A 10,202-nucleotide genomic window follows, 5' to 3' on the forward strand; every position below is an offset into this window, starting at 1 on the left:
TTATAAAAGCTAAACATATATATATATTTAAACAAACTTATCTTATGAGCTAGTTGTTGTACTTGCTACATAATGAGGAATAATATTTGCTATACAGGCAGCAGAGATATTAGCAGGTGTTGAAGCACAAATGATTGTTCTTTCAATTTTCATTTTTTACGATGGATCTTTCTTCATAACTGGTCATTAAAAAAAGAAATCCACGTAATCTGAGATTTCATAAGGTCAAAATATTTCTCCATGCAGATTTCGCGTCAGGATCAAGCCTTCCATAAAAATTTGTTGCATTGCTTAAAAAATATTCTGCTAGGTTAGACCTTAGACCAAAATGTATTTAATTTCACCATAAAATAACAAAGAAATGTGGCAGCACCTTCCACTGGTAAAGCTACTTCTACACACAAAAAAGGAAAGAGGCCAAGAAATGATTTTATTGGGTTTATTGGCAGTATAATAGATACATATTGACATGTCCTATTTCTATATAGCATGGTAAATTATGCTATTAAAAAGGACGTTACCATACATTTCCAGCTAAACATTGAACAGGACTTACTGTATTCACAAGGCCCATTAATGTATTAAGATAATTAAATATGAGAATGATCAGTCACAGATAAAGCTAAACAGAAAAAAAATTACATAAAAACCAAAAATGATATCATTAGCCCAAACGTACATCAACGGCTATATAAGAGGAGCGAACCAGAACATTAAAAGTTCTGTCGTAAGTATTTAGCCCTTCATTCAGATTAGTGAAACATTTAGCTGTGTTGACTGAAGAGCAGGGAGAGGGATGGACAAAACCCATCACCATCTCCAGAGATTAGACTCCTTTCATTACAGACTGAGAGGGCAGCAGTGAGCAAAACACAGAAACAACTGCACTCAGTGCGTCCAGCATATCTGGCTCACATATTAAGGGTGAAGACATGATTGTACAGGAGGCTCTGGAATAGATCTGTGTGCATGTGTCCAACTATTTACAATAGTACAAACAGAACGGCAAAAAAAGGCACATATGGCACTGGAAGAACTTAACTCACTTGATGCAATTCATTGCTGTAAAGCAGAAAGTGTGTGTGTGAGAGAAAGAGAGAGAGAGAGAGAGAGAGAGAGAGAGAGAGGGAGGAAACAATCAGGCTCCTAAGGGATGCTAGCAGTGTCCATTCTCTACAGAAGTTTGTTGGCTCGCTGGTTGGCTTCATCAATACGAGCTTTATTCATATCAGCCTGGGAAAAATAATATATATTTATATAAAATATATCTTATATATTTTAATTAAATTGTTTAAAAACAATAATGTTAATATAAATAAATATCAATATTTTCACAGGTCCACTTAATTACATGTCTAGTTTTTTGACAGTGTAGATTTACCTTATCAGTGATGCGGTCAATGGTTTTGTTCTGTTTTTCAATCTCATTGCCCATATCCAAGGCCAAGTTCTTGAGATTCCCGATGATGCCGCCCACCTGGTCCAGATTCTCCTCCATCTCATCTTCTCGCGCATCATTTGTGACTCTTTTGTGAAAGCAGAAATATCAAAAAAAGCATACAGTACATACACAGAATATACCTCAAGACATACTGTAATATTGTTAAAAGCACTTTTTATTAATCTAAATTAATATTCAGAAGTATGAACCAGCTGTAAAGATCTTAAAATAAAATAAAAAAAATTCCACACACATTGAGTCAAATTTGAGATGATTCAGCCACCAAAAATATTTCATGTGGCAGGGCAAAGACAGTGTATCCTAATAATAGCTAAAAACTATCTAACAGAGAACAGGACTGTAGCTTATTCTAGCTCAAGAAATGCACGCACAGACAGGAACTCACTATCTGATTAAGCAAAATGACCAATGTTCGTGTTCAGTCTGATATTGACTCACTGGCATGCAACAAAGTGGAAGCTTCTTCAAATGATTTTGCAACAGTCTTGCTCCACAAATATTTGACAGTAAAACCACAGAAAAGAGAAGAAAGTGTGGCTTTAATGTCAGATTTTATAATCTATTTTAAGCTTAACATACCCTTTTTATTCACTTGCTTTTACAATTGATTCAAATCAAAAGATTTAAGTCTGACACTGGATGTAATCCTATTATTTAGTGCTATTTCCCCCCTCACCTCTTAATGTAGGGGCCAGATGCGCCCCCTGACCCACTCGAAACAGCCTGTCCATTGCGAACAGCAGTGGGTTGGCTGGATACAACTCCGCCCTCTTTTCCCTCCATGCCGGGGTTATCACTACCTGTGCCCCAAGTCTTCTTATATCTCCCATCATGCTCAATAGACGTCACTCTAAAAGAAAAGAGGTTTTCAATAATCTCATTCAATGAGATTCATTTAATTTCAATAAAGCAAAGAGAAGACCCCACAAAAATACTACTGAACTTGTTGTTGCATGAAACAACATAATGGAGATTATAAGTGGAGTTACAATAGCGAACCTGTCACATGGGCACACACACAAGCCACAGCATTTGGACAGATCAGTCAGGTTCTTCTCGGCCTGCCTCATGTCCTGATTGATCTGGTCCATTCCTTGATCGACTCGCCTCAGTTGCTCTAATCAAGACAGAATGAAGCAGATTTCAACAAATAAAATGAGCCAGCATCAACTAAACAACTTTTTTTTAGAGTATATCAACGATATAATGTAGGTTTCAGGAATGATGCAGTCACTTACCTCCCTGCTCATCCAGCATGGTGATTGTTTTGACACCCGTCTCCCGGCTCTGAAAATATACAAATCAAATGAGCAAATGAAGATAGCTCTAGGCATTCTGTATCTGTACATCAAAATAACAGTAGCATGTTTCTCAAGCCTCTGGCCTTCACTGGAAAAATCGTACCTCCTCTGCCAACTGTAGCATCCGCCGAGTGCTTTCAAGTGACTGAAAGAAACAAAACGCACATATTCAAAAGGTAGTCAAATCGCTACAGTAATGTGGCACAGCACCTATTCTGTGGAACATTAATTTGAGTTCTGCATGCAAACTTTAAATAAAACAATGCACACTGAACAATTCAGTGTGTCTTTGGCTCATAAAGCCAGAAAGGGTAGATGAACACAGGTGAACACAGAAATGTTACCCTGGACCACAAAACGATCAATAAATAAGCTTTCTATTGAGTAGGGTTTGTTAGGACAGGACAATATTTGGGTGAGATACAACTATTTGAAAATCTGGTATCTGAGGGTGCAAAAAAATCTAAATATTGAGAAAATCGCCTTTAAATTGCTCCAAATGAAGTTCTCAGTGATGCATTTTACTAATCAAAAGAGTTTTATATATTTACAGTAGGACATTTACAATATATCTTTATGGAACATGATATTTACTTAATATACTAATGATTTTTGACCCATAAAATGTATTTATGGCTATTGGTACAAATATACCCCAGCGACTTAATCTGCTCCAGGGTCACAGATTGTCCGAAATGTGAAAAGCCTTGATAATGCTATGAAACCATGCATGGAACACATGATATACACAGGAACACAATGGTGAGGCAAAGCTGTGAAAAATGTGTGAAACTTTTCCAACTATGGCTATTAATCCACTTTTGACCAGGGAAATTCTATTCTAAGGGTGTCAGAATGTCAGAATGAAAAATTGGGTGGGGGTTTATTGGATCTCTAGTTTACCCCCAGTCACCCATGCTGTGGTGCATGAGCACAGTGTCCCCTTCATGCTATTAGTCTTTATTACAGCACACAGGCTCATGTGAGTCCCTTCAGAGGCAGCAAGAAAGAGAAAGAGAGAAAGAAACAAAGTTATAAGTAAAGCAAGAAAGGATTATGTTATTATTATTATCTGACAACTTTTGTAGCACAGAAAATAGCTAAATCAACAAGAACACATGAAGAAAATCTTAAAACTGTTAGTGCAAGAAAAGTATTATAAAGGTAAAAAAAAAAAAAAAAAAAAAAAAGGGCAATAAAATTGTGAGTAAAAGAGAAAAAAAGAATTTGCTGTCACAAACAAAGGCACACATACAGGAACTTGCAAAATCACATCTATTAAAAAAAAAGAAAGACTTCGTTATATCACTATAGTAATAGATGACAAGCATACCTCATCTGTAACTTGGTTGGCTCTCATTGTGATGTCCTCCACTGTCATGTCTGCCATCTTGCTGGTGTCCAAGTTCGCCGCCCCTCCTGTGGCCTTAAGCTCAACGCTCTGGGGTCTGGAGGTCAGAGGTCAATCAAAGTTCAGAAGCCAGTCATACCCACAAAAACAAAAGGTGCCCACAGAGAAAGCCTTCCCATGGAAATTCACAACCAAAGAAATATTATCATTCATCAATACTCAGCCTCATGTTGCTCAGATGATCTTCCTTAATGTGAAACTCCATTAAGGACTACAGAAGTGGTCCATACTACTCATTCACTAATTTTATTTTTATTTTTTTGAAAGTCTTACATACCAAAGCGTGAGTTTTAACTGCAACTTTTGTGATACAAGGCTGAGTACCTGACAAAATTGAGGGTGAAATGGGTTTTAAAATTAATGACAAATTCAATAAAAGTGTGTTACACCTAAGAGAACCCCAAGAGGTCATAAACAGCACAGACAACACCAATGATAATACGCCCTTAAACAAAAACTGAAAATACGTACATCTATGCTGTTTAAAACTCTGTTAACAAAGGTGTGAAAGAGATAAAAAAGTGTGATGTTTCTATCAAGCTTTTGTCAATGACATGTTCAACATAACATACAAGCCATTTTGGCTCACATTGTAAAGAACCCTGAAGAGCAGAAATACTTATAAAACATTAATGAATAAACACATTCTGAGGACACGACAAGTCAATTATCGACTAGCATATAACTGTAACACCTTACAGTATAAATCTCACATGCACAGTAGTAAGACTGCAGTAAAAAGACTAATAAAGTGCTTATGAGTGTGTAACAGGCCTGTCTGCACAGGAAACAGATCTCATATAGCTTTTCCTTCATTTTTGCAGCCTTTTCCCGTTCCAAATTCCAGTAAGGTAGATGCAAATCCACAGAAACAAACTAAGTAGAATATTTCATCTGAAATGTTTCACTTATGTCGTTTCAAACCCGTATGACTTAATTTCTTCTGTTGACCACAAAAAGACAAAAGATTCAATGTAAGATAATAATGACTAAGACGAACTCTGCCTTTGTGAGAGTCATTCAGGTTTGGTACAACATGAAGGTGAACAAATGACAGAATTGTAATTTTTTTTTTTGTAAACTATCTATTTAAATCCACTTCTTTTGGTGTTAACTTACTTATCCAGGCTTTTCAAGAGTGTTTTAAATGTTTTAACATGACCCTGAACAACACGTTACTGACTTCACTGAACGCATCATCCATGAGAACGCCTTTTTAAGAAATATGCACTTCCAGCTTGTCAACAAAAACCGGTTCCTCAAGGTAAAGTCATTACGTCATGTCTCTCACACTATTTTCACTGTATTCTGCATCAGACAGACTTTTAACTGCACTATCTGGACCTTTATCATGTTCATATGGGATTAAAACTATAGAATGCGGTAAAACTATAGAATGACTTCTCTAAATAAGATCTGACAAATCTTCCGAACCAATATTGAAGAAACCATATATTTTTTTGTGTCTTAAAAAAGACAATCTGATCTTATCAGAGAGTATAAACTCAAAGCAATGATGCTTAAAGCTGCTGATTTTAAGACCCAGCGCCAGAAGGTCAGAGAAGTTTTGCCAGGTAACATTAACTGAAGAAAGAATGTTAGTGACCTTACGTTACTTTGAAAGTGGGAAAGTCCTCGTGAATTCCCCCAAGTCTCCAAGATCCCAACACCATTACTTACGGACAGTTTTTTTTTACTTACTGTTTACTCATGATGTTTCACGGTGTTCTTTAACGCTACTGATAAAATGTATTTGATTAATTAATAGAGAAGTTTCAGTTCCGCTTTGGGGAAGTAGAAACGAATTAACATCCTCTTGTTTTGAAATACGTTACTGGACACCAGCTGGAGCAAGACGGTTCGCTCGCTACTTACTGAAGTTGATTCCAGGACAAGAGACGGATAAGACTTGTATCGATCGGTTTAAGTCTTCAGAAAGCGTGTATTGTTCGCGCTGATCCAAACTCTTTCCGAAATTCCTTCAGACAGATTGTGACAGTGGCGCACACTGCGCATGTGCGGCTATGAGACAGGTTGACTTGGTGCGCATGCGTCAGAGACAAGCGAGTATAAATAGAAAAGATAATTTTCAACAACACCAGAAAAGATGTTGTATGGGGTGAAGTGTTTATGAGAGGTAGATAACAGTTAAATAGATCACCCAAAAATAGAAGAAGAAAAAACAGACAAACAAAAGGTTTGGCCTATTTAGTTCCAGCATAAAAAATAAAACCGGAAGAGACGTGTCATTTTTGTAATCCATAAGTATATAAGTAATTTATTAGTTTTCTTTCATGTGAGTAATGCCCTCTTTCTGTATCCTTCTTTGTTTTTGGTAATGTTATTTATTTATTTATTTTAAACACTTTTTTTTTTTTTTTTGTATTATGTTGTTGTAATGTTCTCTGTCTCTATTTTTTGTTATTTGAAAATTATTGTTTTGTTCTAACTGTTTTAATAAAAAAAAAAAAAAAAAAAAAAAAAAAAAAAAAAAAAAGTAATTTATTAGTATTGGTATTTTAATCAAATTAAATTGGTCCACTGTAGCGAGTGGCTTTTTTAGTGATTTTTTATCTTTAAGTCACTCTCTGTAACTGGTTTGTTATACAATATTTCAAAAGAACTAAGTAGTCATTTTCGTTGATAAAATATAAATATATATATATATATATATATATATATATATATATATATATATATATATATATATATATTTGTAGTTTTCGACGGTTTACTACAGTGCGTGATGATGTTATCCCGATGACGTGTTAATCCCGGAAGTGCCTTTTTTAAACTTGGTGGTCAGCTGTATCTTTTACTGTCTATGGTATCAACCATGGTATCAACTTTAGAGCATTCTAATGCTATCGATAATGTCTTTCAGAGGGGATAATATTTCAGTCTAAACAGTGGAGGCTTTCCTACATGCGGTAAAATTATACGTATGATACAGTGCATGTTACTAAATTGCTCTCATGATTAACGTTACTAGTAGACGTTTTCTAACGACTCAGCGTCGCATCTCGACTCGTTCGTGTAATATTTACATGTTCCGTGTTACTGTAAAATTATTAATGACCGTGATAACACTGTTTAATACACCGTACAGTGTTTATTTGTATTTTGATTGACAGTGTGAATTATTTTGTCGCCTGCTCATCGTGAGTAAAACGCTTAACATTTTAGTGTAATCGCGGATTAGTGGCTCCAACCCGAGCCAGGGGCCCGCTAGGGGGCCTGAGAAACATCCGAGGAGGCTACAAAATCAAGTTAAAATGTACATTTATTTATATTTATATCATTTAATGGTTATTTAAATGTTACTTCATCACAATACTATATCCTGCTAAACAAAAAGGTTGACATGAAATGTCTAAAAAAGAACAGTTTTTATAGAGCAGAACAAACAGTACTTGAAACGTCTCGGGTCACACCACCTTTTGTGGTTCATTATTGAAATATGTAATTACTATGTTTCTAGTAATAAAACATTTGGAAATATATTGGAAACGCTTTGGATACCGTTGTTTATGTGACATTACCAATGGCTTCTCTGCTCATCACTATTTTATTCTGTAGATCATTTGGATGACACAATGGAAGCAAAAATGAAGAAACGTAAAATCCCCAAACCGTCTTCTAACCAGCCTCGTCCCCAAGTCACTGCACGAAAAACAACATCCAGCAGCAGATCATTCGGTGTTGGTGGTAAGGTCACGCACTCCAGTCAGAGGACAAAGTATCGCAGGTGAGCGTCATCTATCATCATATTAAATCTGTGTAAGTTATTAAAGTTACTGTTTCATATTTCAATCTTCATATTTTGGTCCCTTTATTCATTTTGTTTTGGGGTTTTAGGGGAGTGCGAGACAAACCGAGGCCTCAGAGTCAGTCGGGTAAGAGTAACCAGTCTGCCCACATCCAGCACTCGTTTCTCACAGACGTGTCTGATGTCCAGGAGATGGAGAAGGGGCTGCTCAGCCTTCTTAATGACTTCCACTCTGGAAAATTACAAGCCTTTGGTAAGCTCCTACTGTACAGTACAGCTACATTAAAGTGTGTTCACAGTTTTGATTAAAAATAAAATCTTCTCTGAATCAGGCAATGAGTGCTCCATTGATCAGATGGAGCATGTGAGAGAAATGCAGGAAACACTGGCTTGTCTGCATTTTGACCTGTATGGAGAAGTTGATAAGCTGCCAGAAGACCAGATGAAGTCCGCTTATGACACTAACATGGATAAACTATTTTTAAATGTAAGCAAAGCAATATTAAATATTTAGTCACAAATCCACTAATCTATGTGTTAATTCATGTAATTATCCAGACAATCTAATGAAGTTCACGTTTTTTTCCTTTAGCTGGAAGAGTTGAGCTCCTCAATGTATCCTTTCATGGTTTCACCAGTCATGCTGATGACTTTCAACTGGATGATGTTATAGGGGTATAGCAAAATAAATAATTCACCCAAAAATGATTATAAATAAATAAATGAACGTACTCCCCTTCAGGCCATCCAAGATGTACTCTGTTTCTTCATTGGAAAAGATTTGTAGAAATTTAGCATTACATCACTTGCTCCCCAATGGATTCTCTGCAGTGAATGGGTGCTGCTGCTTTTGACCAAAAGTCCATAATCCATAATAATATTTCCTCCAGTGAAAAAGTGAAAAGTAACCCACATGCCTCCAGTTCATCAGTTAACATGTTTTGAAGCTGAAAAAACTGTTTGTTTGTAAAAAAAACAAACTCAACAAAGCATTTTAACTTTGCACTGTTGCTTCTGGCCAGTATACGAGTCCAAGATGATTTTTTTCACTGTTGAATGTGGTTTTATGGATAGTGGACTTGTATTTTAATCAGAAACAGCAGGTTGAACTTAAAAACCTCTTGATTCATTTATTTATTATAAACACTAATCTTTTTGTTTCACAAGACGTTAACTGTTGTGATGAATTGTGAAGATTTAGCTGTTTGAACTCTCTTTCTTACGGCACCCATTCATCGCAGAAGATCCATTAGTGAGCAAGCAATGTACAGTAATGCTAAATGTCACCAAATCTGTTCTAATAAAGAAATAAACTCATCTACATCTTGAATGGCCTGGGGGTTATGAGTCAATTTTTAGCATTTTTTTTTTTACTTTTTTTTTAGTTACACATATAATTATTTTATACACATAAGTTGTCAAAAGCAAGTGATTTCTCATATGCTTTGAATGAGTATCCTTAACTATAATTCTTTAGACAAAAGCTCAACCTTGCTGACAGTCAAGATGTTCCCAGAACTTCCAGCATATGAACTGCAAAAGCCCTACGATGGAGAATACTGCGTGCATATTTAGCACAGAAAAGCTGTGTAGAAACACCAGTATTACAGTCATATCAGTGACACTCTGGATCTTAAACTTTAGAATTGGTCAGTTTGGCTTGTTTGCAATCTATTTTATAGATATGATATCAAAGAACAAATCCAAACAGTTGTGATGTAATGCTCACTTGTCCTTCTCATAGCATCATATGTCTCCACATGAAATATACGTCCATAAGGTAATGTTCGATAACATTGTGACTTCTAATCTTAAATGTTGCCTTGGAGTAGTTCAATAGCAGCACCTTTGCATTTTCACTAATTCACTTTAACAAGGAACTGATGGGCTCCGTTTGTATTTATTTCTGTCCTGTCTTAAGGGAATTAATAGAAAGAAACTATCAGATATTTTCATCAAGATGTCAGTTTCCTGATACTGCAGAATGAAAATAGAATGACATTGTATATTCTTGGTTATAGTCATATTTATATATTTTATTTTGAATTGAAATGTTGGAACTGTAAAGTGTAACATAAGCTACTGGCTGATTGTTGATTAAATGTTTTATTCATGCTTCTGTCAATAAAGTACAAGTTGTATTACCCCACATCTGATCTCTCAATTATGTAGATTAGCTGAAGTATTGATGCAGTTTATTTATTTTAACATAAATGTAAAAACAATTGTCTCCGAGCAAAATCACAAGAGCTGCTGAAA

At 35.7% G+C, this 10,202-nt stretch overlaps 2 protein-coding genes across 5 annotated transcripts; one reads left to right on the forward strand and one right to left on the reverse strand.

Moving 5' to 3' along the window:
* Nucleotides 1-425: 425 nt before the first annotated feature.
* Nucleotides 426-6,215, reverse strand: LOC127976528 (synaptosomal-associated protein 23). Of its 2 annotated transcripts, none has more exons than XM_052580993.1 (8): nt 6,050-6,215; nt 4,097-4,211; nt 2,867-2,908; nt 2,701-2,749; nt 2,462-2,579; nt 2,139-2,312; nt 1,382-1,526; nt 426-1,233 (listed from the first exon to the last, which is right to left on the reverse strand). In XM_052580993.1, exons 2-8 carry the CDS (start codon nt 4,151-4,153, stop codon nt 1,174-1,176), a joined length of 645 nt encoding a protein of 214 aa, XP_052436953.1. In that variant the 5' UTR covers nt 4,154-4,211; nt 6,050-6,215; the 3' UTR covers nt 426-1,173. The 2 variants fall into 2 exon arrangements, with proteins under 2 accessions (XP_052436953.1, XP_052436952.1); XM_052580992.1 differs by having other exon boundaries at nt 5,876-6,176.
* A 722-nt stretch (nt 6,216-6,937) lies between these two features.
* Nucleotides 6,938-10,092, forward strand: LOC127976536 (coiled-coil domain-containing protein 28A). 3 transcript variants are annotated; one of them, XM_052581003.1, is made up of 6 exons: nt 6,938-7,104; nt 7,754-7,922; nt 8,033-8,196; nt 8,276-8,430; nt 8,536-8,558; nt 9,421-10,092. In XM_052581003.1, the coding sequence occupies exons 2-6, from the start codon at nt 7,771-7,773 to the stop codon at nt 9,473-9,475; spliced, it is 549 nt and encodes a 182-aa protein (XP_052436963.1). In that variant the 5' UTR covers nt 6,938-7,104; nt 7,754-7,770; the 3' UTR covers nt 9,476-10,092. The 3 variants fall into 3 exon arrangements, with proteins under 3 accessions (XP_052436963.1, XP_052436964.1, XP_052436965.1); XM_052581004.1 differs by having other exon boundaries at nt 6,945-7,116; XM_052581005.1 differs by lacking the exon at nt 6,938-7,104 and adding an exon at nt 7,193-7,451.
* The last annotated feature ends 110 nt before the right edge of the window (nt 10,093-10,202 follow it).

Source organism: Carassius gibelio, chromosome B17 (assembly GCF_023724105.1).
Source record: "Carassius gibelio isolate Cgi1373 ecotype wild population from Czech Republic chromosome B17, carGib1.2-hapl.c, whole genome shotgun sequence".
Lineage (NCBI taxonomy): Eukaryota > Metazoa > Chordata > Actinopteri > Cypriniformes > Cyprinidae > Carassius > Carassius gibelio.